Below are 27,684 nucleotides of genomic sequence, written 5' to 3' on the forward strand. Positions count from 1 at the left end.
GCGGGAGGCTCCAGTCAAGGTCATCGGTGCGGGAGGGGGTCCCGGGGCGAGGTGACCCCCGATGTTGGGGGGGGGGGGGGGGGATGGGGGAGGCGAGGAGACCCCCCCCCCATGGGGGCGGGGCCGCGCCCGCATGAGCCGCGGGGGGCGGGGCCGGGGCCAGGTCTGTGGGCGGGGCCTCGCGGCGGTGGGCGGAGCTGCGCGGAGCCGCCGCACGCGAGCCCGGAGGGGCCGGGGCTGCCGCAGCGCCGCGCCGGTCCCGCCGCCCGCCCGCCCGGTGAGGAGGGTCCGTCCGGTGAGGAGGGTCCGCCCGGTGAGGAGGGTCCGCCCGCCCGGTGAGTGTCCGCCCGCCCGGCGAGCGTCCCCGCGCACTCCCGCCGAAGTTTCCCGCCGCTGCCGCAGCGGTGCGGGCTCTGCGGGACGGGGGTCGCCCGCGCTCCCGCCCAGCCCGTCCCGGGGGCCGCTGCCCGCGCTGCGATCGTGTCCTGGCCGGGGTGGACGCGGCGGTTGCCCCGGGCTGACCCGCTCTCTGGCGACCTCCCCGCCGTGTCCCGGGGCCGGGGCCGGTGCTTTCCGCGGGGTCCCCTCCCGGACCACGGTTCCCGGCGCCCCGGGGCTGCCCCGTGGGGTGGTGCGCCCCGAAGGCAACTGGGGACAGAGCCCGGGGGGATGGAGGTGGGTGCAGCCACTGGTGCAGGAGGCTGCGGAGCTGGCGGGGGGCACTCAGGGGCGTGGGACACCCCTACCCCCCCACCCCGGAGGTGCGGGGACACCCCGGGGTGCAGAGCCGAGCCGCCGGGTCAGAGGTGTCCTCTGGGCGCCGGGGAATGCTCCAGCTCCGCATCCGACCGCGGGTGCCCTTGGGGTTCTAGCTGTGGGGGGGTGGGGGGGGTGGCGTGGGGCGCAGGGCTGTCCCCGGTGCAGTGCGGGGGACGTGCCCCGCTGCTGGAAACCAGTGGAAGCGGCGTGGCCGTGGTCGTGGGCGGCCGCAGGCCCCGCTGCACCGGTGGCTTCTCCGTAGTGGCCTGGCCAGGAGCCAGCTCCAGCCAGTCCCTTCCCCGCTCTGAATTTCCCCGCCGTGGTTGTAGCAAGCTCTGGGACCCTCCTTCACTTCTTGCGCGCTCGCTGCATGCTGTCGGGGTGCAGCGGTGAGGAGGGGCTCACCCCAGAGCTGGGGGCGTCAGCGTCGGGGTGCTGCAGCCTTTGCACCCACGGCTGCGTCGGAGCAGCACCTCGCTGCTCCCCTGCAGCCTACTTTTAAAGAGGGGTGGGAGTGATCCTGAAAGAGCTGTGCAGGGGACAGGCAGTATGGCAAGGTGGCTGTGGCACGGGGAAGGGGACACACGCGCCGGTGTCACACGTCATTTCGTGGTCCCCAACTATGCCAGGTGCCTTCTGTGTGTCCCTCTGCACTGAGCGCTCCTCGGTGCAGTGCTCTCCTGCCTTCCAGGTGAGAGTGGCTGGGGCAGCGGGTGCTGCGGGGTGTCACCCACTGCAGGATGTCACCTGCTGCAAGGTGTCCAGCAGCAAAGTCCGTCCCCCCCCCCCCCCGTGCTGTGGCAGCCGCAGGGCGCTGAAGGACTCCCCGCCTGCTCTGCAGCAGTGAAAACTTCAGTCCTGGAGCGGAGGCTCTCATTTATTGTGCGCCGAGGTGCTGCTGCAGCTATGTCACTCCTGTGCACGCTGTACGAAAGCGCAGCCACCGGCAGGAGTCGTCTCCTGCCTGCTGCATTATCCCTCGCTAGCGCAGCGCCTTGGCTGCGCGCTGCCGGGGGCTGCCGGAGCCCCGGGGCACCCTCGGGGCAGCCGGTGCTCTGCGCCTTTGCTGCGCTCGGGTGCTTTTGGCCGTAGTGTCTTGGTAGGAAGAAGCGTGGCTTGTCTGTGTGCCACGGAAGCGGCGGGGTGCCGGGAAGGTGATGCACCCAAGGTCATTAAGGCCAGCAGTGGCAGCAGGACATCACCTGTGCTGCTTGGGAAGAGCACAAATCCAGCAAAACACCCCACTGCCCCCTCAAACCCCCAAACCCTCTCGGAACGATGCTCTGTCCCCTTCTTGCATCTAGGTGAAGCGCAGAAAACGGGTCTGACCTTGCCCAATTACCCAGCAAAAGCCCACCTCTCCCTCCCAGTGCCTCACGGCCGGCGCTAGTGCCCCGTTTGCTGGGAGCCGGCCCAAAGCCCCAGTGCCCCCATTTCGGCAGGGCAAGGACACGTCCCTCGCCGCCTGTTAGCCCGGCGGTAGCAGCAGCAGAGAGCCAGCATCGGCTGCACTGCATTGCTGCCGGCAGCCCTGGCTCTGCACCCCTCTGCCACGCGGCGCCCGGCGCAGCCTGGGGTCACGGGAGCAGGGAGGACACACGAGTATATCCTTAGATATACGTGTGTATATCCATATATCTGTGGTTGGGGAAGGGGGTTGCCTTTCTGCCGGCGCGTCGCCCGCGCAAAGCCGTGCCCGCCGGGCGCGTGGGGGTGGCGCAGCGGGAGCGTTTGCTGCCGGCTGCTCCCGGGGGAGCTGCCTCCTGCCCAGTGAGCCCTGGGCACGGCCACTGGGCTTGAGCTACCGGCCACCGAAGTGAAGCCGGGACTCCTGCTCACCCCCTGAGGAGGAGCAGGCCCTTCCTCCAGCTCAGGGTGGTTCTGGCAAAGTCCCAGCTCCGGGAGCCGGATGACTGCAGCTCCTAATTACGACTGGAGTTTCTTCTGCTCCGGGCTGCGCAGGAGAGCTGCGAGCCAGCAGCCACAATGTCCTCCAGCAGGATGGATGCCTGAAGCAAATAGGTGGGACCCAGTGCCTGCTGGTTTTCAAACCTTCTATTTTTTTCCTCCCTACCCCCGGCAGTGGAGCTCGGCGCTGTGCCTGGCTGTGCTTCTCCTCAGCCCGGCGACTGCCGGCGCTTTGCCTGTGCCAATATCCGGAGACGCCAGTAAGTGCAGTCTGGCAAAATGCTTTTGCCCTTGGCTGCAGTCGGCCTTTCTCTCCCGGGTGAGAGCCTGGCTGCTTCCTGGCTCGTTCCTGTGCCGGGCTGTGGCTGCCCTCAGCTCAGCTCCCGCCAGAGCCCGCGTTCCCCAAAGTGCTGTTTGATTATTAGCCCTAATAATTGTGTTATCGCATCGACTGAAGTGTTTCAGATGCCAAAGCTAATTTTGCTCCTCATGCCTTCCTTCATCAGTAATGGGATTTTGATAACATCACGCGTCTAAAAGTATTGGATAAACTCGGCATAATTCCCCATTTATTAATTAAACCGTAAATTAGGCAGCATGCGGCTGGAATCCGAGATGCCCCATACTGGTGTAATCCTACAGCCGGGCACAGTGCTGGCCCCGGCCCATCCCTGCCAGCCCTGGGGTGTGGGATCCCAGTGTCCCCCCCCGCGCTTGGGGGCTGCCACATCGCAGCAGGGACACCTGCCCCATTGCTCCCCGTGTGCTGGAAGTCAAGTGATGTTTAATCTGCTCCAGTGCCTGGAGGAGGACTCGTGGTGCCACTGGATTTTGCTGCTGGTCAGGGGCTGGCAGAGCTCCCTGTCACCCCGCTGTGGCTCTGCTGGTGCCACAGCCCCTGTGCCGGGGCTCTGGGAGGGAGGAACCACAGCTGGCTCTGGCAGCATGTGCAGCAGTGCTGGGCTGTGCCAAATTCCTGCTGTCTGGCCCCGCACCCCACTCCCCCAGCACAGTCAGTTGTCTGACTGCACTGGATCCATCACTGCTGACCACCAGCAGCTGGACATCTGCAGCCCCATCTGCCTGGAAGGGGCTCCTGGTGCTGTTGGGGCATCCTTCATGTCGTGCATCTTAAGGAAATCTGGCGTGTTTTATTTAATCTGGGGTGGCTTTTGCTCTCCGGCTCTTCCCAGCCCCGCAAGGGCACAGCAGATGCAGGCTTTGGGCTGGTGCATCCCCAGGGGCTGTGGGGAAGCTGGGAGCAAAGCAGGTACTTGTGGCATGAGGTGCAGGTGGGTGCTGGCGGCAGATGTGGTGCTGTGCTCGGGCATGTCCAACCCCTGAGGCCGTCTGAGCCTGCGCCGAGCTGGGGGTGGTCTGGGGGATTGTTCCCACTGCTGGGGGGCCTGGGGAGCTGCTCCAGGGCTGGGCTGAAGCCACGAGGATGGGCAGAGGGGATGCCCAAGATGTGCTGGGCTGGTTTGGGGTCATCAGAGCTGATCTGGCAGCCGATGCTATGGCAGCGCTGGCGTGGGTCAAGGTGTTCCCCACTGCCCATCGACCTGCTGTGGTGCCTCACACCGAAGTGAATCTGCCAACCCCCCCCCCCGGAGCTGGGACCAGCCTTCAAACTGCTCAGCGAGGTCGCGGCAGGCCGGGGGAGACGCTTCCTGCCCTCTCCTGCAGGACACGGGATGTCCCCAGGGCCGTGCTGTGACCCGGCTGCTGGGACTGGGGATCCCGGAGGTGGCACTGCTGCTCCTGTGGGCCTCGAGCAGAGGAAAACAACCCCGAATTTCAGAACCGTGCACGCATTTAGAAGCACGTGGATGCCCTGCAGGGCTCTGATGCTGTCTCACTCTGCTCCCAGGGGAGTTACGGGGTTTTCTGCTGGGACTGAAGCCTGGGGAGAGCGGGGTTAGTGCCTGGGGCGAAGGTGCCGGCGTGTGCCCGCTGCTGCCCGCGCGCGAGCCCTGCGTTGCTGCCAGCAGCCTGGCGCAGCCGCTGCCTTGTGCCGCAGTGAGCTGCGGTGTGGCCGTGCCAGGCTCAGCCGCCGGTTTGTGCTGCGGGAGAGCTGGATGGAGACTCTCCCGGTCTGGTGGCCCTGGCTGCGGGGACCCCTGGAAAGGATGGTGGCTGCCAGCGCCAGCCCAGCCGGACACCGGGAGCTGGGATGCTTTGCAGCTCCCCAGGCAGCTGGGCCCTCTGCATTATTCCAAGGGGGGAATAACCTTCCCCGGGGTGCGCCGGCAGTGCAGTTCCTCTGTGCGGCCCCAAAAGCGTGTGCCGTTCCGCTCGTGACCCCAAAACACCTGGAGCAACGTAGGGATGCAGCTTGGAGGGGCCAGGGAGGAGCAGAGGGACCCCCCTGTGATGTATGGGGGGGCCTTGCCCACCACCCACGCTGGGCTCCCGGCTCTCATGGTGGCTTTTCTCCATCTGCAGAAGGTTTATTTGTGGGAGTCAGTTCCTGGTGTCCTGTCCTTGGTGGTACTTCATGCCACAATTAAATCCCCCTGGGCTGGCATGGTGCCGCGTCCCCACTGATGCCATCATCGTCGTGCCTCCGCCGTCCCCTTTCTCACCCCAAATGCCACCAGGGCAGGTGGCCCCGGGATGCAGGGCCATACTCTGCCTCCAGGGCTCTCTGTGCCTTGGATCTGGGCAAGGAGCCACCAGCATCACCCCCGGAGGCAGCTGGTGTCCAGGGACTGAGCCCTGGCTGGCAGGGAGGCGGGAGCTGCTGAAGGTTGAGCATCGCTGGGGGCTCCCTGGGGGCAGGAGCCAGTTTTCTGGATTTCTAACACCATCCCATCACCACCCCGTGCTTGGCTGGGTGCTTTGGAGATCTCACTGGGCACATGGGGCCTCAACCCTGGAAATGGAACCTCGTGGCTGGCATCTGCTTGTTTAGCCTGTTGTTTGTTTATCTTGGGAGCAGCACAGGACGTGCACTCCCCTGTCTCCCATCTCCAATTGATCTGCCTCATTTCAGCCCTCTCCTGGAGCAGGTTCTGGCTCTTCCCCAGAAGCTTATCTGGCTTCTTTTTTCTCCCCCCACACTGATCAGGAGCCATTGCTGTTGCACGGGGCCATCGCCGGGGAGTGCCGGCAGCAGGGCAGTGTTGCAGGCAGAGCAGTGCTGACCCAGGTGGGCAGGATTCGGGCGCTCTCAGCCATGTGGTGCCTTCGAAGTGCCAGAATAATTCAGCCCATCACCTTCTGTTGCCCTATTTAGTTGCTCTGGTCTCACTGGCAGAGCAAGGCACAGCCCCCACAGCATCACTGGTGCAAGGGAGCAGGCTGGGCACTGGCAGCACCCGTCTCCTTTTTTTTTTGGGAGGCTTTTTTGGCCATTTGCAACTCTGTGTGCCGAGGGCGGGCTGCCTGCGCTGGCTGTGGTTGAGGTGAGCCTGGCGGTGTGCTGGGGCTCAGCTGCGGTGGCCAGTGCCGTATGGGATGCTCTGGTGTCCTCAGAGATGGCTGTGTCCCCTCGGCTCTGGGGACTCCAGATGCCTTTTCCACGGGGGTTGGGGCAGCACGTGGCACGTGCCAAAACCCTCGGGACGAAGTGCTGATGGTGAGCGGTGCCTGCAGCCCCTGCAGCCTCCCCGGGGTAGGAGGGATGCGGGTGGCCCGTCCCCTCGTCGGCACAGGATCACGCTTGTGCCACCACACCAGGGGTTGGAGGGGCCGGGGGCTGCTCCTGCTGTACTCGGTGTGAGAGGGACCTTGACCTTTGCCGGTGCTGAGTTCCACGGCTGTATAAGCAGGTACCTTGGCGCGATCTGTCGTTTGCTTCCCAGCTAATTAGCAAGGTGGCTGCCTTCTGTGGGGTCTCCAAAGCATTGCAGCAAGTGCTGCATGGAAGTGGAAAGCCGAGAGCCGTAGCTGGGAGAGGGGAGAAGGTGCTCGCCGGCCCCTTCGCTGTGGGCACCGAAACCCTGGCTGCCTCGGTGGGGAGCAGCTGCTCCTGCGGGAGCCCTGGCACCAGCCCCAGTTTCAGCTTCCTCTTGTCCTTCCTTTGCTGCCGGGGCAGCAGTGACGCTGGTGGCAAGGGGTATTTGGGGTCTGACCCCTCTGGGAAAGGTGGGCTTGGGGAGAGCAGCACCCATGGGTGCCAGGCAAGGCGCTCGATCACCCGGCTGCAGGCCCCCCCTTTCTGCTGAGGCAGGCACAGGCATCGCGTGCTGTCACTCGCCTCTCCCCCCGTTTCACCTCGGTGCTGTCCTGATTTTAGAGGCGAAGGCACAGAAGAATCCCTGAGCTGCCTGGCCTGGCACCCTGACGCTGGTGGGTGCCAGCGGCGGTCCCTGTGCAGGGAGGTGTCCCCAGGGGGGGACAAACCCGGCAGCTCCGTGAGCAGCCCCAGGTGGGTGCAGTGCTTTGGGCGGGGGGGCACCAAGGGGAACCCCGGTACCTGGCGGGGTGCCTGGCTGCCAGGCAGGCGCCGGGCTGGGGTGATGCTGCTGCAGGGGGAGATGCTGGGAAGCGCAGCGGGGAGGGCAGGGTGGGATCGCCCCCTCCCCAGCTCGTTGCACGCCCAGCCCTGTGGGTGCATTGACTTCTAGCTGTCCAGCCGGGTTGGTGGGAGCTGCAGCAGTGCTTGGCACAGCCTTCTGACAGCAGGAGCCGGTGGTTTTGCCTGGGGAGGATCAGAAGCCATTTATCTGGTACCTGAATGATGAATGAAAGCTACCTTTAAGACTGCATTTAACTGTTAGACATCTCTTGGGTTTGCTGTAAATAACACAGCCGCTGTGACATGGGAGCAGGTCCTCTATCAAAGGCAAGTGCCAGCCTCTAAAATAGCCCATCATTTGATTTATTTTTTAATTTTTTATTTTGTAAGATCACCCCCATGAGCCTGGGGCTTCGTCCTCGAGGCCGGGGGCTCCACAGTGAGGAGCCCGGATCCCAGCATGTGGGGCAGTGAGGCAGGAGCTCGTTACGGAGTCCCTGGCCCTGTTCCATATTTGCAGTGTCTATCCCCCGTGCCTCCAGCTCAGGGCGAGGGTGGGCACCCTGAGCGTGACCCTGTGGCGGAGCAGGGCTGTGAGGATGTGCAGGAGACACGCTCGCCACTGACCGGGAAGCTCATCAAATTTTTACAGGCACCAGTGTAGTGCCTCCCCCCCCCCCGAATTACTCATCTCCTGGGGGAAGGGCTTGCGGTTGGGGCTGCCATGCTCCAGCACATCATTATTTTTAATTAGACGAGCTGGGTGCTGGCTGGTGATGAGAAGCAGTGCGCGGAGCGTGGCTGGGTGGGGAGGGCGGATGCAGGCCAGCTCTGGTCCCCCCAGAGGTGCTGCCGGAGCCCAGCCGGCAGGACGGTGGGCAGCACCGTGGGGCCGGGTGGCCACTGGTGACTGTCACTAGCCCAGGCAGTGGCAGAGCAGCAGGGTCCCAGCATGGCTCTGAGCGAGGAGGAATGATGTGGCTCAGCCCTGCTTGTGGAGCTCCTCTTCGAAGGCGCTGCTGCTCTGGGCTGTGCCTTAGTTTCCCTCGGCGGGCAGGCAGCGATGCGCTGTTGGGGGCTGTGGGGGCCAGAGAGCTTGGGGGGGGTCTGTCCGATGGCTCCTGCTCGTACTCGGGCAGGGGGGCTTGTCTCTGAGTGGGCAATGTCTTGGCAGCTCATGTCCCGTGATACCACTTGCTGCTACCAGAGCATCCTCGTGCCATCACACCCCCTTCACCTTGCTGCTCTGGCTCCTGTTTCCCAGCCCAGTATAAATATCCTTCCCTGAAATGCACGGGGCTGGAGGAGCAGAAACTCCCCTTGGCCTCAGCAGTGTAAATCAGGAAGGAGGTGTGGGCTGTGGGGGTGTCCCCGGGGAAAAGCGCTCCCTGAGCCGTTTGGAGCTGCCGTGCCAGCCTGGGCTGCCGCTGAGGGAGGGTCTGATCCAGCACTGCTAATGCAGCAATTGTAGATTTGTGCTGGGGCTGAGGAAGGGGAACGGGGCCAGGGTTTGCTGCGCTGGGTTGTTGCAGAGCCCCTTCACACCGGGGTCGTGCAGTGCCCCCTCCCCAGCTCCCACTCCCCTCCCTCCTCCCTGATCCCTCTGTCTCCCCATGCCTCCCTACATCCCTTGCCAGAAATTCTCTGTTAATTAAATGACCATTAGAAGCCAAGTCATGTTTTTGCCTTAATTAGACTCTCCTATCTCACTGCTGTGAGCTGAAACTCTGGCCCAGCATGTCCCCTTTATGTCTGACTCTTAATGCGCCAGTCCCCAAATGATAGGAGTGTTGGGGGGTTTTGAGTGAAAGGCTGAAGGGTTGCAGAGGCATTGTGCCAGCGGGTCCGGCAGAGGTGGGATCTCCCCTGCCAGCCCTTGTGCTTCTGTCCCTGGGAGCAAAACAGCTGCTGGCATCAGGATCTGGCTGGGACACTGCCAGATATCTCAGCTCTGCCCCAAAATCCTGGGATGCATCACAGGAGCGTGCTGGCTCTGTGGTGCCCAGCCTTCCTGCCAACACTGTGCTGGGAGGGGGCTCCCCCTTGAAAATCCCAGTTTGGGATTCTCATTACCGGTCATCCAAGCACTGGCACGGGGTGGCGCAGGTTTTGGGGTCAGCTCCCAAAGCTGGCATTTGTGGAGGCCTGGGGGGGTCCCCACGTCTCCATCCCAGCAGGATGGCTTACAGCCCACTGGCTTAACGGGCGCCACACCCCCAGCTTTGCCAGCCCATAAAGGAGCAATAATTCATTGTTCTGGGCCCACGATGGCAGCCGCTCTTCGTTAACTAACGAGCCCCCCCACACACATTGGGGTCTTCCCAGGACAAACCAGCACCCAGCGTCCTGGGATGGGAGATCTGGGGGTTGGGCCCCCCCTTACCCACCAGCCCACAGCCCAGTCCGGCGCTCTGCCAGTGGCTGCCAGCGCTAATTGCTGCCTCAGCCTCATTAATCTTGATTTGTTGCTGCTTTCTGCCCTCCATCATCGCAGCGGGCTTCGCCTCCCCGGAGGGGTGAGGTTTCGGCTGCCAAAGCCGCCCCCGCAGAGGAGCGGGGAGGTTTCCAGCCCCTGGATCCCCCCAAATCCCCCACCCCGCCGGGGAGTGCTGAGCTTGCCTGGGTGCTGCTGTGGCCAGTGGCATCCCGGTCCTTCCGTGCATCCCCACGTTCCCTTCCAGGTCTGGTTCTTCATGCAACATCTTGGCTGAGGAGGGCAGGAGCGCGGTGGCGGAGGAGAGGGGTCCTGAGGACCCCGGATGGGCAATCATGGTGGTCAAATGCTTTTTTTTTTTTTTTTCTTTAAGATAGTGCAAACCTTGCTGTTTTCCCCATTTTTAGCAGCTTGCTTTCATAACCCAGCAGGGATGATTTGCTAGAACAAGTAATGGGTACCCCTTGTTACTTGTTCACAGACCCCACTTCTCCCTGCGTGGTCTCCCAAAGCCCCCACCCCCACGGATGAATTCTCCCCTATAATCTCCCCTCTCCATCCGTCCTGTCCTGTTGGTGGGTGTGGAGGCAGAGGAGCCTCTGCCGGGGTAGGGGGTACCTGCATTGCTCTGCCGAAGGGCCCATCACTGGGAAAACCCCAAATCCCCCTTTTTTTGGCTTGCAGATTGAGCAGCCCGGGGTGGGGGGGTATCTCTGGGATGGAGCCTTTTTCAGGAGGAAGAGGGGTGAAGGGCTTGTGCAAAGGATTTTCCAGGGTCAAAACTGCTTTTCCTGATACGGGAAATGTCCCGGGGATTGATGGAGATGGGATCACTGGCTCCAGCCTGGGATTTCCATCCTGCCAGACCTTGGGTGCTGCCAGCAAATAAAATCCAGCCCGTTTTTTAATTACTTCTAGGCCAGATGTTTGCAGCTGGAGGGCCACCACCTGGGGGGCAATGCATCGGGAGGTACAGGGTAACACACCATGGGGTGCAGGGGGGATGTGTTAGGGGGTCTGGGGGTGATGCGTTGTGCAAGAGCGTACATTGGGGGGGGTCAGGGTGGTGTGTTAGGGGGTCTGGGAAGCTGCAGAACCGGGCACAGGATAATGTCATGGGATGTGGGGGTGCTGCAGTGGTGGCTTTGGGGTACTGCACTGCAGGGTGCAGGATGAGGCAACCAGGAGTGCAGGGGGGGATGCGTTAGGAGGGGCTCTGGGGGGGAAATGCACTGTGTGGGTGATGGGTTGCGGGGGTTCAGCATCATGCACCGTGGGGTTCAGGAGGGTACAGAGCGAGGTGGTGTGGGGTGCAGGATAATGCACAGGGGTCCTGGGGGCGGCGCTCGGGGGGGCTGCAGGGACAACGTGCCTCAGGGGCAGTGTAATTTGGGTGCATGGGTGATGCGCTGTGGGGGGTCCTGCCCCCCAGCTGGCACGTGTGGTCTCCACAGCAGCTGCTTGGGGGAAGCCCACCCTGACCTGCTCTGTGGGGAGCGCCCGGCTGGTTTGGAGCATGTGGGGTTGGTCCTGCCATATCCACGAGCATCTCCTGATGGGTGCTGTTCCCTGGGAAGGGGCTGGGGGGGTCCCCAGGAGTTAGCAGGGCAGGAGGGGGCCCCAGGCAGCACACTCCTCAGCTGGTATTTATTACTGATGCCTTAACCCACACTTGTTCTTGGGCCAAGGAGTGATAGAAATGGTTATTTATAAGCCTTTTTATTTATTTATGTCCTTAAGACACTGGGGTCTTGGCAGAGGGATGGCAGAGGGCAGCAGGGGGGACAGCTCCAAACCAGTGGAGGATTAAAGAGGAAGCTTCAAGCACTGGAGGGAATCCCAGTGAATGCCCTCGGCATGGGGGGCTGAGCTGTGTTTGAGGGTGCAGTGGGGGTAGCGGGGGGCTGAGCTCCCTTTCCACTTCCACCCCGGGGGGCTCTGGCTGCCCAGCCCCTCACCAGCGGCTGCCGCAACTTGCAAAAGGGAGAGAAGGAAAAAAAAAAAAAATTGCAAAAGAAGGGAAAAAAAAAAAGCAAGCTGAGCCCGAGCAGGACTGCATTGCAGTGCTGCCAGCCGAGGCCCCCCGCACCGCACGGCCGCCCCAACGCTCTCCCAGCAGCACCAGGATGGCCCGGCCCGGCATCGGGCAGGGGCAGGGTACTGAGACGGGGACAGGGTGCTGGGACAGGCCCTTCTGCCCGGGCACCTGCCCTGGGCTGGGCTCTGCACCTGCAGCCAAGGCGTTGGGCTGCCCCACTCGTAGCTGTACCGTGTGGCTGTGGACAGGGGATGTGACCAAGGACACCCAGTGAGGCAGTGGCAGAGTGGGGACGGGGACCTGCCAGCAAGGGGACATGCCCAAGGATGCTCTGCCCCACACGCTGCACCCTGGCTGTCCCCAACCCGCCCAGGCTGCCCCCCCATGGCATTGCCCCACGGCACCTCACACACTGCCCCACACCGCCCAGTCCAACCCCCACGCAGGAGGGGGAAAAAGGTTCAAAGCTTGGCCCCCTCACTCTGGAGGCAGGATCAGGCCCCATGGCAGGGGCAGGCAGCAACAAGCAGCTCCATGAGCCTGCCTCCCCGAGCCTCTCCCGTGCCTCAGTTTCCCCCAGTCCTCAGCTCTGCCAGCACCTGCTGAGCACTGCAAGGAGGGAGAGCACAGGCTGCTGGGGTAGCTGACGGAGCAATTAGTGATGCTAATTAGCTCACCCTGTTAAAAAATAGCCACGACAGCGAGGCCTGACGCTGCCTGCAGCCCCCCCAGCCCCGCGCCCCCCCCCCCCGCCGCTGCCCGCGACTCCCACGCCTGCTGGGAGGGTTTTTCCTTGTTGCCAGAATTCAATCAGCAGCTGCTTGTGGCAGCACTGCGAGGGGGACACCCACCGCCTCGGTGCCCCCCACAGCGTGCGGGGCTCTGCACAGTAAGTGCATGTTACATGTGCTCGTGCCCGCACACAAATGCACGGGTGCGCCGCACGTTAAGCACCCGTCTCTTCCAGCAGCATGCACGCGTGTGCACACTCATGCACACACGTGCAAACGTGACCCACGAGCAGCTGTGCACAGCTGGCACGCAGAGGCTGTGCGTGCAAGCTCTTGCACAGACTGCAGGCAGTGGCAAGCACACGCGCATGTGAGTGCAAGCGCACCCATGTGCAAAGGTGCTTCCAGAGCCACAGAAGTGCTGCACGCGTGCACGAGTGCTTGCACCCCAACACAGCCGTAAGCAGATGTGCTCATACATGTGTATGGCCACGTGCACGCACGTCAGCACGTGCACACACGTGCATGCACTGCCTGTGCACAAGCACTTACACACACATTCACATCCTGCACACGACCACTTGCACACACCGGCTTGCACACTGCACCAGCACTTGCCAAAGTGGGCATACCCTCACCCATGCGTGCATATCCCACGCACAAACACTTGCACATGCGCACAGACGGGCGCACACACGCTGTGCACAAGCACATCTGCAGCCATGCACGCACACCCCGGGCACTCCTGCACACGTGCACAGGCTCATGCCCACTGCACCAGCGTTCGCCTCCCTCCCCATGCCCAAGCCCTTGCACACGCGTGTGTACCCCCACCCCCGCCGGGCCCGGCGGGGGGTGTGCAGTGGGGTGTGAGCGGCGTCGCGACCGCAGCAGCTCAGTCGCAGCGTCGCGACCGCAGGCTGTGCCTTGCCGTGCTGCAGAGCGCTGCAGCGGGGCTGCCGCAGCCCCCGGCCCGCGGCGCGGGGAGCCCCAGCACCCCGGCGGGCAGCGGGGCGCTGGGTGCCCCGGGACGGGGGGTGCTGGTGGTGGTGGTGGTGGGGGGGCTCGTCCCGGTGCTCCCCGCTGGGTGCTGGCCGCCCTGTGCCGCGTTTGGTTGCAGAGCTGGTGCCACGGGCTGTGTTGCGGCAGGGCGCTCCCTTGGGGTCCCCCCGCCCCGCTGGCACCCTTGCTTTGCACCCTCAGCCCCTGCTGCGCACCCATGGGTGCTTTCAGGGCGTCGGTGGCCAGGACACCCCCCAATTCCCCCGCCCTGTGTCTGAGCCAGGGCTCAACCTGCCCCAAACCTGGGGGGGGCCGAGCCCGGCTGCTGTAGGGCAGGAGAGGGGCACAGCCCCGCGGCTCTGGGTGCTGGGGGCGGGGGGCAGCAGCCCCCACCGTGGGTGCTCAGCCCTGCCCGGCCTCCTCCTCCTTCTTCCCCCAGCCTGCTGCCTGCAGAGCTCGCCCCGGCCCGCTCCGGCCGAGATTGCCGTTTGCACAAAAATACAGGTCAGGCCGGGGAGCCAGTGTTGCAAAAACGCTGCCTCCCCTGCAGCGAGCTGGAAAGCCTCCAGGCTGCTCCAGGCAGCAGCTGCTCGCCGGCCTGCAGCTCCTCCGCCAGCTTTGCTTTCCTCCTAGCAAACCCCAGTTTGCAGGAGGTGTGATGGGGAAAACAAAAAAAACAAACAAACCAACCCTCAATGTTGTTTTTCCTTGCAGGAAAAGCCCTGCTTGGAAATGGTCCGGCCACTGCGAGTGGGCTAAAAACCCCGTCCAAGGGGGTGGGTTTATGGGATGAAAAGCAGCTGTGAGATCGTAGCAGGGCTGTGGGCAGCTGCTGGCTGTGGCGCAGCATCCTGTCCCCATCTCCATCACCCCATAAAAAGGGGCTCCACTCCAACCTCTTCTTCCCAGCTGGCCTGCTTGCAAGGATACCTGCAGCTCCCAGTGCTGCCCAGTGCCCTCTGGCCCCTGGGGTGTCGAGCTTTTGGCACCCACGGTGACTCCAGCAAACAAAAAATGAAAGAAGGCCGGGTGTCCTCAGCCACTGGAAAGTTTTATTACATTAAATAACCCTCAGCGAAGTGGGGGGGTTAAATACAGCAGCTCCCAGTTCACCCTGGAGCAGGACGTGGTGGCTGTGGGGCACTCTCAGCATCTTGCCCCAGTCCCCCCAGTGTGATCTGCTGCCAAGTTGTGGGGAGTTGGCTGCCATGTCATGGCTGTGTGATGCTGATTCTGGTGTTTGTGGTGGTTGCAGCCACTCCATGGGGCATGAAGGTGTCTGTGTCCGAGGTCCAAGGGCAGGAGAAGGAGCTGGTAGAGCATGAAGAGCCTTTTAGATGCTCAGCATGTTTGGCAGGCTTCAATGCGGAACAGGTCCAAGCAGGCTGACCTCCACAGACATCCACAGGAGAAGCCGGTAACTGTGCTGGTCTCAGAGCTGCAGGCTGGGGAGGTGGGATGCTCCTGAAGTCCAGGACCTCAGTGGTTGTGTCTTCTGCATTATGTCTTGCACATGAGGCTTGAGGTCAGGCAGGGATCTGATGTTGCCTTGGGTGGAGGGACCCTGCAGTGGCGTCTGGGGACCTGGCGCCCACCACAGAGACAGCCATGAGCATCCCCCTTGGCTGCGCTGCAGAATGCACCCAGCCAAGGTGAGTCACCCCCGCACGAATCCCTTCTGATGCCGTCAAAGTCCTTCATCCACCATGGGCCCAGAGCAGGACTAGATCCCACCATCCGCCCAAGACCTTTGGGGCTGGGACATGGAGGTGACTGCAAGAAAAAACTGAGAGGCTTGCAAGAGCCTCTGGGAAGGTGCTGAGATGTTGGTGTCTTGGCTGGTCTCATCCAACCATCTTCATGCCCTGTGTGACAAGGACGTGTCTCCATCTGTCCCTGCTGTGCTGTGTGTGTGTGAGCACTGATCCCAGCACGGGGGGACAGGGGCTGTGGGACTCACCTGGGGGTGGCATTTTCTGGACCATTAGCACTAATGTGTCCTGACCAAGTTTCAGGTTGATACCTTCAAGCAGCAAGATTCCTGGTCCAGGTCCTCTAAAGTGCAAGCTCAACCAAAACCGTGTCTTTGGGGTTTACTTGTCTTGCCTCCTGCCTTTCATGAGACTTTTGTGGCATCAGGAAGATACCGAGCTCATTAAAAACATGGGAAAAAGGAGTCATTGGTGCATCCCGTAGCTGTTTGACTGCAGGGTCTGGCTATTTGAGCAGCTCTCGGGGATGCTCAAGGGTGGCATGGGCTCACAAGAAAACATCTGCAATGGGCACCCGGAATGTTTTCCAGCTGAGTGTTGCCTTTGCTGTTGCTATTTGGCCTCCGATTTATGGTAATTGGTGCATTTACAATAAATAGGTGTTTTGTGCCCACTGCAGGCAAACTGCACCACTGAGAGTCACTCCTTGCACTTTTAAAGTGAGTTTCTGCTATGTGTGGCTGTGGAAAAGACATGCAGGATTTCAAAATCCAGGAAAGACTGAAAAAAACCACCCAAACCAGATAAAAAATATCCCCCCAAGCTCCCAACCTGCAGAAATGTTATTTACTGCAGCTCTTTCCTCTGCTTGGCTGGGGTGGATCCCAGCAGCTCTGCCTCCAAGATGCTGATCGTAAAGGAGAACATGCTAGGTTTTGCTCCTGGTTTGGGATGTCACCCAGCTTGCTGCACACAGGGATGGGTGTGGGGAGAGGGTGAACCCACCCGTGAGCTGGAAAAGGGATTCCCCCAGCCACCCTGTCCCCTACGCAGCTGCCTGGAGGGTCCTGCTGCTCCCAGCAGCACTAGTGACGGATGCTTTTCTGTTTCCCTTGCTTATTTGCATTCCCACTGCAAATGCTGCTGTTGGAAGGGATGAAGGATGAAACGAGAGGTGATGCTCCCAGCTAGCCCATGGCACCGGGATGCTGCGGGGAGGGGTGATGCTGCAGCCCAGCGCAACTCCCAGTGCCAGAGCACTGGGGAGTCTGGTGGGAGGCTGGGGACCTTCCCCCAAGGATCAAGACCTGCCACCAGCCTGGTTTTAAGTCAACCAGATGCTGTTGGCAGCCTGGGAAACCTCAACCCTGCTGGTGGTGTCTGTAGCTTTTTCTAAGCACAGATGTTGGGTTGGCAAAGCCTGGGCTTGTGGCAGGGACCTGGTTAGGCTGGGAGTTTTAATTAGCCCATTTCATTTTGTGAAGGCTTGCCCCCCAGCCCCCACCGCTGCCGTCCCCCCCTGCACCCCCAGGAGCTGGGGCGCAGGAGGAAGGTGTCTGGGTGCAGAGCTGGGTGCTGGGTAACTCGGTGCATGAGTCACCCAGGAGGCAGCTGGAGGCAGCGTGGCAGCGCCGTTTCAGGGCAGGAACATGCCCCAGGTTTTTCTGGCTGACTTTTTGAGGTGAGAATGCTCCTTTTCTGCTGCTGTGGGAAGGACGGAGGAGCAACTGGCCCTGGGGGATGGTGCTCCGCATGAGGAGGCTTCACCGAGCTGGGAGAAGAGATGCAGGAAAGGGGGTTTCCCCCATGACAGAGATTACATGTCCCCAGAAACTCCTTTATCTGCAATCCTGCTTGACTGTTTGCATCCCCCACTGGATAGCCTTTTATTCTCCTTAAACCCACTGGCACTGTTAATTCCCTTGGCTCTTCCCTGCTCTGATCTTCCCTCTGCAAGCTTGCCTTCTGCTGGGGTCAGAGAGGCACTTGGGGTCCAGAGCTGGGTTGAGAAGGCACATTGTACCATATTTGCAGGAGTAAATGTCACATTTGCAAGACCGTGGGTTGGGTATCCCCATCTTTGGGGGGTGCTTCAGACCTTGCAGGACTGGGGCGGGGGGTGTGAGCACCCCAGGCTGTGCTGCAGCCCTGGCAGTGACCCAAGCACCTTCCCTGGGTCCTGTCAGGGAGCAGGGCTGGGCGAGGGAGCTGGGCTCTGCGGGGCTGGGAGGTGGACAGGAGCCTCGAGCCACCCAGGACACGGTACCTGTGACATGGTGAAAGGGTCGCCGAGCCCTCCACGGCTGTGCAGAGCCAGCTTTTCCCTGCTTTCCTCCGGCCTCAGAATCTGTCCTGCAAAAGCTCTCTGGGGCTGGAATAAGAGCAACATGCTACTGTTCTCCTGTTCCCACCCTTGGAAGTTCTCCCAGGGCTGGGAGCAAGTCCTGAGGGTCCCACGCCAGCACCGGGTCCCTGCATAACACGAGGTCTGGCTGCTGCCATGTGTTGGGTCTGCGGGTGCCAGATGCCTGGGTCCCTGCCTGAGAAAAGAATGAGGTGGGGGGGGGGCTGGCTTTGTCCAAACTAACCTCTCCTGTCACTCCGGGGGATGCGAACACCCCTTCCCTCACCCCATGGGGCCTCGCCAGGTGAACCATCCACCCTAAGGAGTGTCCCTGATGTAGCTGGGAGATGCTGAGCTGGCACCAGCGTTGTTGCAGTCCTGGGTGATGCTCCCGGTGGATTTGGAGATGTCAAGGGCCAGGAAAACTGGGGGTCAATGGGCTTCCCACTGCTTGTGAGGGAATCCAGGTGTTTGGCCTCTCGTAACCACTGAGTCTGTGCCTCTCTAGCAGAAGATCACGCGCCCTGTTGCAGTCCTGCTGTCAGTGCAGATGTTGGCTTCGGTGCAGGTGGCTGCTTGAGGACAGAGCTTGGGCATGGGGAGGAGTGGGGGACAGCAGGCACCTGTGTGACTACCAAGTCAACGTGTTTTAGGGAGCTCCTGACTCACCATGACGTTCAAGCAAGCGTCCATGATGGCCCCGGAGGCCACGGCTACCACGATATCCATGACCACGATGGAGAACTCCACCGAGGCCACGGGGCCAGGAGAGAGCAAGGAGGACATGTTCACCAAGCTGAGGGACAAGTTCATGAATGAGCTCAACAAGATTCCCTGTGAGTAGCTGCCTCCATTTCCAGATATTACCCTCCTCACGACCCCACCACCGCTCTGGTCCCAGTGCAGCGTGTGGCCCCAGGTGGTGGGGTGGCTGAGGGGGGAGCTGTGGGGCTGACCATGACACTGGCTTTTGCCCTCAGTGCCGCCCTGGGCCCTCATCGCCATCGCGGTGGTAGCTGGGCTCCTCATCCTCACCTGCTGCTTCTGCATCTGCAAGAAGTGCTGCTGCAAGAAGAAGAAGAACAAGAAGGAGAAGGGCAAAGGCATGAAGAACGCCATGAACATGAAGGACATGAAGTCGGGCAACCAGGTGATGTCCTTCTGGAATGCTTGGCCTTGTCCTCGGTGGGAAAAGGCGATCCCTCCGGTTGAGTTACAGACTGTGTCGGGGCACTCAGCGCGGGCAGCAGGGAGGGATGGAGCCTCCAGGACCCTGGGGTGGGACAGTGCAGGCATGAGCCTGGAGCTGAGACAGCAGCACCCGTGCCCGGTGGCCCAGATGGGACCAGGCTCAAGCTGGCCTGAACCTGCCAATGCTCCACCTGTCCCAGCAAATATTACTTCAATCCATCGTGTCTCTTCCTCCGAGTTGCCCTCGTTTCACTGAGCTGTGCCTTTAGCCCAGAGGAGCAGGCCACTAGGCCAAAATGCCCATCACTTTGGGGTCCCCAGAAAGCCCGTGCTCAAGAGGCAGGTGCGTGGAGCAGAGCTGGGGCCATCCCCCCCGTCCTGGGGGGCAGCAGGAGGGAGGTTTGGTACCAGCTGGCTTGGGGCGACCCCAGCCATTTTCAGTGGCCCTGACCCAGGGCCGTTCGGAGGAGGTGGGAGGTTTTGGGGGTCCATTCCTGCTCTTCAGAGCCACATGGGCACCAGGGGCGTGCAGGCAGGGCTGGAGAGGTGAGCGCTGGGTGGAGATGCTCCATCATACCTGCCTGCCTGCACGTCCCCGTGGTGGTGGGAGATGGGGGGTGGGATTCCCCAGTGGAGGGCGAGGGCTGCCCTTCCCTGGGGCTTGGCAGGGCTGTACAACCCCTGATTCCCCACCTTGCTGTGGGTCCCCTGTCGATGCTCTCTGTAACATGGCTCTCTTCCCTCCCGGTGCTCTCGCTGTCCTCCCTCCCTGCTGCCCTGTCTGTGTCACCTCTCCATCCTGGGATGCCCTTCACGGTAGGTGCCACCAGGAGCCTCCTTCTCCACTGTCTGCTTCCAGGGTGGGATGGGGGATGTGGGGACACAGCAGAGAGGTGAGAAGGAGCTGGGGCTACCATCCCATGGACCAGGGAGGGGGGTGGCTTTGCCTTAGAATTAGGTTATATCTCTATTACTAAGCTAATAAAACCTGGAAATGGCCCTGTTAAGCCCATAGCACTGGCTGTCGTGCTCTCCCAAACAGGGGTTGGGGGGGGGTGTGGAGTATCCCTGCACCATTTGCAGTAGTTTGCTTGCATGCAGCCGCTGCCTGCGAGATCCAAACTTCTCTCCACCGGAGCTGAGCCTGTGTCCCAGCACCCCGAGGCAGCCCACCCTGTGCCATCTCAGCTGCACCAGCACCGGGGGCTCCCAGGCAGCTGCATGGTTGTGGGAAGAGCCGGTGCTACCCCAGGGCTGCTCTATCGGTGCTTTTTGTCCCCAGCATGGGATCTCCTTTCCCCTGATGGGGAGAACCCGGGCGTTGAGATGCCTGTGGGGTTGGGCTGCCAGAGGTCCTCAGTGGGGATGGGGGATGTGGGGCTGGGACCCTGCTGCTGAGCCAAGCACCTCGGCTGCCACTGTAGGACCAACAGGACGACGATGACGCAGAGATGGGGCTGACGGAGGGGGAAGGTGAGGAGGAGGAGAAGGAGCCGGAGAACCTGGGCAAGTTGCAGTTCTCGCTGGACTATGATTTCCAGGCAAACCAGGTGATGGAGGGGCTGGGGCTCAGCTGAGGAGTTGGGGGAGTGGGGCTTGCCCCGGGTGGGTATTTGAGAGGAGAAGTCTCCCTGTTGGACCTGGGTGGTGCAGGAGGGAAGGGGCGGCTGGGTGCTGTGCCATGGGGAGTCCTGCCCCACGCTGGACTGGAGATGAGCCCTGGGCATCTTCAGCGTGGAGCTGGGCCGTCTCGCTGAAGACACACCTCTCCCCGCTCCAGCTGACAGTGGGGATCCTCCAAGCCGCCGAACTGCCGGCTTTGGACATGGGTGGCACCTCGGACCCATACGTCAAAGTGTTCCTGCTCCCTGACAAGAAGAAAAAGTACGAGACCAAAGTGCAGAAGAAGACACTTAACCCTGCCTTCAATGAGACCTTCACCTTTAAGGTGGGCCCCTTCCTACCCACAACGTAGGACCTCATCTCCCACTCCCATCTTTCCCCTTGACCTTGTGCTGGTTCCGTATGCTGACTCTCACTGCTGGGAGCAGGCGGTCCTGGCCTGGGCTCCTCTGAGCCCATGACCAGCCTGGTTGGTGGCCCTCTTTGTGCAGGTCCCATACCAGGAACTGGGTGGGAAGACGCTGGTGATGGCCATCTATGACTTTGATCGCTTCTCCAAGCACGACATCATCGGCGAGGTGAAGGTGCCCATGAACACGGTGGACCTGGGCCAGCCCATTGAGGAGTGGCGAGACCTGCAGAGTGGCGAGAAGGAGGAGGTGAGAGCAGGACTGGTGTGAGCTCCTCAGCCCGCTGAGACCCTGGGCCAATGGGGTTGAGATGTGGGGTGTCCATGGGGCAAGCTCTGCCTTCTGGGCCAGCTCACAGTGCACAGGATGGCGATTGCTGTGCGGTCCCACCTGAACATCATGCATGTCTTGGCCATGAGAGCTGGGCAGGATCTGCCCCCATTGTTCCCCCATGCAAAAGCTTTTCTATAACAAAAGTAAAGAGCATAAGCTTGAGTGCTGTGCTGGTGCACAGGGTGCCAGCACTGAAGGTTGAGCAGGATTGGGGGTGGGGGCTGCATGCAGGACCGTGTCCCAACACTGAGGGATGATGCACTGGCACGACTGTGATATCTGCTCCCTGCTCCACTCGGCAGCCAGAGAAGCTAGGAGATATCTGCATCTCCCTCCGGTACGTGCCCACAGCTGGGAAACTCACTGTCTGCATCCTGGAGGCGAAGAACCTAAAGAAGATGGATGTTGGGGGTCTCTCAGGTGGGTGTCAGCTTGTGGGCATCCTCCTCCCATTCTGCTGTGGGGCTCTCAGCATCCTTTGCTGGGGAAGGACACTGGGGCCATCAGTCTGGCAGGGCTCGGGGAAGCCCTGTCTAGTGCCTGGCACGTCCTGCATCAGAGGGAGCCCAAGGTCTGGCTCTGGGGTGAGGGGAGATGGGGTGGGATGAGACCCCTGACTGTTAGGAAAGACATAGTGAATTTGGTCTGCCACTCTGTCCAGGGTCAGGATGCTGTAGGACATGGGTATTGAAAATGCTCCTCTGCCATCGGCTCCTGGTCCTTCTCCTCCTTGACTTGGGACCAAGAACCTCAGTCAACAGCATGGTTTATGCTAGAAGAGTTTTCCCAACTTCATCCGACGGCTGAGCTCTCTGCCCAGGAGTCCTCATTTCTCTCTAGACTTGCCTTAACCAGGAGAAGAGCAGTACCTACATGGCCGGAAGGGTTCAGCTTTATTGCTGGGCTGTCCTGCTCCAGAAATGGGGGTGACAGGCCAGCACCCACCAGTGTCACTCCACCGTCCCCAGCCCTCCTACAAGGGGACCTACAGGATGCAGAAGAGCTCCATCCCTTAGCCAGTTGCTCCCATGAATCCTCTCCAGCCCAAATATTTTGGCTTTGGCTTCCACCCACAAACATCAGAGCACCTTCACTTGTGGAGGTCTTTTTACCCAATGGTGTACCTCATCCTGGGCTGAGACTTCTCCTGAGGCCAGGCTGATGGTGTCCACTGGGCATCTCAGCCTTGACTGATGCACCCTCCTGTCCCCACAGATCCCTACGTGAAGATCCACCTGCTGCAGAATGGCAAGAGGTTGAAGAAGAAGAAGACCACAGTCAAGAAGAAGACCTTGAACCCCTACTTCAATGAGTCTTTCAGCTTTGAGATCCCCTTTGAGCAGATACAGGTTTGTCCGATGACTTCTCTGGGAGGGAGGCAGGGTGGGGCCAATGGGAGAAGTCCCGCAGCTGCCTGAGCCAACATCCCAGCCTTCTCAGCAGCCTGAGCAGCTCCTGCCAAGCTCCTGGTCTGGTTACCCCTGGAATACATCCAGTCCCAACCTGGGTCTGGCCTGATGCTGAAGGCAGCTGGTGCAGGGGCAGGGGTGGGAGGCTGAGCAGCACCCACGGGAGATGCAACCCCAACCCAGATCACAGCTGGAATAGGGATTTCCTCTGCACCTGGTCCTATAGTGCTCACGGCAGGCATAGCAGGGACCCCTCAGTGGTCCTAGGGGCATTTTAGACCATTGGTAGGTGCCCTCTGCTCGTCCATGCCCTGCCCTAGCCCCTGCACGTGCCCATCGCCCCAGCCCAGCCCCGTCCAAGCCCTGTAGCCCACAGCTCCTGCCCAGCCCCACACCACCCCTTGGTGACCTTTCTCAGGTGGTCACGTCAGGATGAGCTGGGCCCCCACTGTGGCTCTTCAGCCCTGGGATCCTTGGGGAAGGAAGCGGAGGAGGCAATGGGCACAGAGGGCACGCTGCTCCAAAACGGGCCCCAGCAGGGCTCAGCAGGGCTGGGGGCAGCACGTAGGCTGTGGAGCAGTCACGGCTGCTGTGCCTTTCTGCCCCTCTGAAGAAGGTATCTCCCCATAGAAAGTGCAGGTGGTGATCACAGTGCTGGACTACGACAAGCTGGGGAAGAACGAAGCCATCGGCAAGATCTTCACGGGCTGCAACGCCACTGGCACAGAGCTGCGGCACTGGTCTGACATGCTGGCCAACCCCCGGCGGCCCATCGCCCAGTGGCACTCGCTGAAGCCAGAGGAAGAAGTAGATGCAGCTCTCGGGAAAAACAAATAGGAAGATCTGCCGGCCAGCGCGGCATGGCACTGCGGACAGTTGAAGCGACCCAGAGCTACTGATACCTCAGTTACGCAACCTTTGGTTTTGTTTTTTTTTTTTTTTTTTGTTCTGTTTTAAGCTGAAATACCCTTTGGTGGCTGTGGAAGGGTTTCCAGACAGTCCCAATAGCTTCCAGGGGAAGAGGTTAAAAACACGGATGGTTCTTTTCGTTCTTCAGCATTGCTCCCTTCTGCTGCATGTCCCATCGCCTCCGCCCACCATCCCTTCCAGGTGCAAAGCCACCGTCACGCCCGGGACCTTCCCCGGTGGCCGTGTCACCAACCCGCAGCATCACTGCTGCCGTCCTTCCCTCGGGCTCACGTGGGGAACCACTGAACGTTGCACAGAGGTGATACTGGAGCTTGAGAGCGCGAGGTGACCAGACCCACTGTGCTTGCTTGGGGCATGAACAGCTGCGTGGACATCAACGTGGTGGAGAAGACCCTGTGCAGGAGAACCCAGGTGCCTCCCCCTCCTGCTCTGCCTCCCTCTGTCTGGGAAGGGTGAAAGCTGTGGTTTCGGGCCAAGGATGGCCAAGTGTCCCCAACCAGCTCCAGGTTTGGTTTCTTCTGGGCAAAGGTTTGCAGGGACCACAGTCCCCGCTGCGGCCGGCGTGGTGGTGGGGTGCTGAGCCTTCGGCGTTGCAGCTGGAGCCGCGGGGGCCGGTCTGAGCACGGGGAGTACTGGGGGGGGGTCTGCTCTGAGGAGACACATGGTGGGATGTGCATGGAACGGCAGCGCAGCACAGCCCACCACCACCTCAGGGGCCAAGCTGAGTGATCTGCGTGTGTGTCCCTCCATGCTTGGCTGACACCTGTGTATCAGGATGCTTTCACAAGGCAGGCTTACGCTGAGACGTCTCCAAATAGGGGGCGGGGGGGGGCAGCCCCTCGAGCGGTACCAGGTGCTTCCCCAAAGGCCATTGCGTGTCCCCGGGGCTCGGCTCCGCCGTGGGCACCCCAGCACCACCTTGGTGCAGCTGGGGGGCTACGGGCAGCTCTGGCCCCCCCCCACCACATCCCCCCACCACGATGCAGGTGGGGAGGGTGAGTGTGAGCCCATGGGCAGCAAGGGACCAAAGCCCCTGACCCCCGTGAGCTGCTGCTCCCCACTGGGCTGCCGGCTGCTGAACCCACCCTGTCCCGCTCGCCTCGGGGCTATAAGCCATATCCATGTTCCTGACAGTGGGCAAGAGCTTCTCCGGGCCACCTCTCCTACCATGGGACAAGCCAGGACCAAGTCCCTGAGCTGGAAAGCCAGTGTTGTTCCCTGCATCTGGGAGAGGGTCCAGCAGCCCTGCCCAGTTCAGCCCAGTCTGTAATGGAGCACTGATGTGAGCTGCTGTCCCTGTCCCAGCTCCGACTCGCCAGCAGCCTCGTGCTCCTTGCTGCATTTTGCTTTCCTGGACTCGGTTTTGTGGTGTTTTGGCACAGTTAAGCAGTGAGCGGTGTTGCATCTTCAGCGAGGGGGGCTTGCAGTGGAGAAGCAGAGCTCCAGCGTGCAGCCGGGGATGTCCCAGGCATCGGGGACACTGTTCTGGGGTCCAACACCTGGGCTGGGACCTCAATGCAGGGCGCCCCAAGGCCGGGGACAAAGTGCCAAAACTGAGCTTGCTCCAGTGCTGTCGGATGCTTCGACAGCATCCTGCAGCCCCCGCTGCCCAAAGGGCATCTCGGCCCCAGCTGGAGGTGGGGAGGTGATGGAAAACTTGGTGGCAGCCACAGCTCAAGGGATTCAGGTTGGACACGGGGACAAACCCCTTCCCCCGGCAGGATGTGCAGCGCTGGGACAGGTCCCCAGGGAGGGATGTCTCTGTCCCTGGGGGAGGTTCAGGGCTCGGTTAGCCAGGCTGCGGTGTGTGTGTGTGTGTGGGGGGGTTGGACTGGAGACCCCCAAAGGCCACTTCCACCGCCACCTTGGCTGCTTCGTGGGCCACAGAGCGAGTGATCCCACGGGCCCATCTCCAGCTTTAATTAGTCCCTTTTCCTAACGGACGTGCCAGTGTCAGCAAACAAGGTCCTGCCCTGCTCATGTAGCCAAAGGGAGAAGAAATCTTGGGGTGCTTTTAATTAACGGGGAGTTGGGAGTGGCTGATGTTCCTCGGCTGGGGCACTGGCAGGATTTGGGCTCTTGAAACAGTCTCATTTTGGGGTCCATCTGGTCACTGGGGTGGGGGGTGGGGGGGGGCGTTTGCCGTATGTGGAAATGGGTTAAAAAGAAGGAATTGGAAAGAGCACTAAACCCCCCCTGTTGGCAGTCAGTGAGTGTGCACGGCCCCGCAGCTTTCCTCAGAAAGCAGGCAGAGGGGGTGCACGCATGCTTGTGCACACACAGATGTGCACGCCCTCGTGTGTACACCCCCATGGGTGCCCCCCACGCCCCCCAGATCCACCACATCAGCTGGGGCCTCACCAGGGGCAGAGGTCCCACCTGGCTGGTTTCCACTCGGACTCTTTAAGCCTTGGGGTGGGGGGGGGAGACTGTGACTTTAATACATATATATCTTTTTTTTTTAAATAAAAACGGGAAAAATAGCCCACATATTAAAGCCATCTGCGCTGCCTCTGACCCCCCGCTCCCCCCCCCCCCCCCACTTAGTTGTGTGTAGTTAAAAATATATGGAGACATAGCTGTATATACCATGAACAGTGCATGAGATGCAGCCACACAGCAGTAGCAGCATGGTTACCGCCGAGCGCGGCGCTGCACGCTCTGCCCCACCGCTCGCCGCCGCCGGCACCTCCGTCCCCACCGCCTTCCTCCAGCGAGGCAGAGATGGCAACGAACAAAACTCATTGCTCGAGTGCCCTCCACTGCCCTGATTATTTTCCCCCACAAATAAAAAAAATAAAAAAAATTTTAAAAAATCATGTAAAAGAAGAAAATAATGCCAAGAAGCAAAGCATGCCAAGCCAGGCCCGCCAGCGGAGGGTGAGCCGTCACTGACGCAGCCGTGACTTCCATCTGTGTCTCGTTCCTGTATCTTGTCGTCGCATTTATACCGTGGCCGGGTAGCGGCAACATCGTGGCTTCGGTGTCCTGTGTCGTGTTGGTGTGTTCCACTGTCAGAGCAACTTTAGAAGCCATATTAGACCACGGTGTGCCGGGACCCCGCCGGGGGTGGGCCCACAGGTGAGCCGGGACCCCCTTCCCCCATGTGTCCACCGTCGTTCGTTCCCCCCCTCCCCGTCCCCCACTCCCCCCCCCTTCCCCCCCGGTTTCGCGGGGCTCAGCGCTGGAGCCGGGCTGCCAGGCTGAACTGCACCAGCCGCCGCGCTGGTGCCCACGGATGCCACCGTCGCGCCAGGTGAGGGGACGGGGCGGCGCTGGGCACAGATGCTGGGCCCGACCTGCTGGTGGCATTTCTACAGTGGAAAAGCTGGGATGCGGCAAAGGTCTGGTGGTGAAAAGGCTTTTTGGGGCGATTTGGGTTATTTCTGCTGTGTCTGGGTTGGGTCGTTCCGGTTTTGCAGACAAGAGCTGGCGTTCCCCTCTCCCGGCTGCGCCGCGGTGCAAACCCAGTTGTGCCACGGAGATGCTCAGCTTTGGTCTCGTGGGGTTAAAAGGAAGCGAATCCACGAGGCTTGGCAACAAGCTCGGCTTTCTTTTCCTTTTTTCCCCCAAAACCTGGGAGGGAGGAGCCAGCTCCTTTGGGAGTCCCAGGCTCCGGCCGATCCTGGAGTGAAGGGCCCCGCTCTGCCCCGTCCCGGCCCCCGCAGCACTCGGCTCCGGCGGGAAGCTGCTTTTAAAGCCCCTTCCTCTCGTGTGGACTCTGTTGTTTCCGTCTCTTATCGTTAAATGGTTATTTTGTAATGATATCTGTCTCCTTATTAAAGAAACGAGCTGAAAGGAGCCCCGGTTCCCTTCTGGTCTTGCTGCGGGGGCTGTGTGGGGTGTCTGTGGTGGGGGGCAGGTCCCAGGGCTGTGAGCCCAGGGCTGATGGAGGCGTGGGGGTGCGAGGGGAATCCCATGAGGGCCCAGGTCCCCCCCAAACACGAGCATCCTCACACCCATGGTGTGGATGTCTCCAGGCAGCCTGGAGCTCTGGTGCCCCAGCAGAGCACGGTTGGCCCAGACGTGGGGTGCAGGTGGGAAGACTTCGAAGGTCCCCACTAAATTCTTCTCCCCCAACACATACAGCTTGGTCCATATATTCACGTTCGGGTCCTGCCCTGCTTTGCAGAGGCACTGGATGCCCCAAACCCCAAGGGGAAGAGCTCGAGTTGCAGTAATCGCCTCTGAAGACCGGAACAGGCAGAGGTTTCTAGCAACCCCACTTGGGACAAAGGCTCCAAGATGTGGCACCAGCGCCCGGGGCTTTGCTCCAGGTTTGTCCTGACCAAGCTCCTGAGCAAATACAGGGCTTGACACCACGGGGGGAGATGGGCCTGAACCCCGCTGGGGTTCAGAGGTGTCAGACGGGACCCTCTCCCGTCGTCCTCCCCCACG

At 61.2% G+C, this 27,684-nt stretch overlaps 1 protein-coding gene across 4 annotated transcripts; it reads left to right on the top strand.

Annotated features, from left to right (window-relative positions):
- Positions 1-178: 178 nt before the first annotated feature.
- SYT2 (synaptotagmin 2) lies at positions 179-27,087 on the top strand. 4 transcript variants are annotated; one of them, XM_042800140.1, is made up of 10 exons: positions 179-286; positions 323-335; positions 18,044-18,226; positions 18,371-18,540; positions 20,015-20,131; positions 20,362-20,529; positions 20,696-20,863; positions 21,250-21,367; positions 22,163-22,296; positions 22,987-27,087. In XM_042800140.1, the coding sequence occupies exons 3-10, from the start codon at positions 18,061-18,063 to the stop codon at positions 23,191-23,193; spliced, it is 1,248 nt and encodes a 415-aa protein (XP_042656074.1). In that variant the 5' UTR covers positions 179-286; positions 323-335; positions 18,044-18,060; the 3' UTR covers positions 23,194-27,087. The 4 variants fall into 4 exon arrangements, with proteins under 4 accessions (XP_042656074.1, XP_042656072.1, XP_042656073.1 ...); XM_042800138.1 differs by having other exon boundaries at positions 179-335; XM_042800139.1 differs by lacking the exon at positions 179-286 and having other exon boundaries at positions 308-354.
- The last annotated feature ends 597 nt before the right edge of the window (positions 27,088-27,684 follow it).

This window comes from Tyto alba, unplaced genomic scaffold (genome assembly GCF_018691265.1).
Source record: "Tyto alba isolate M040663 unplaced genomic scaffold, T.alba_DEE_v4.0 Super-Scaffold_30, whole genome shotgun sequence".
NCBI classification, from domain to species: Eukaryota; Metazoa; Chordata; class Aves; order Strigiformes; family Tytonidae; genus Tyto; species Tyto alba.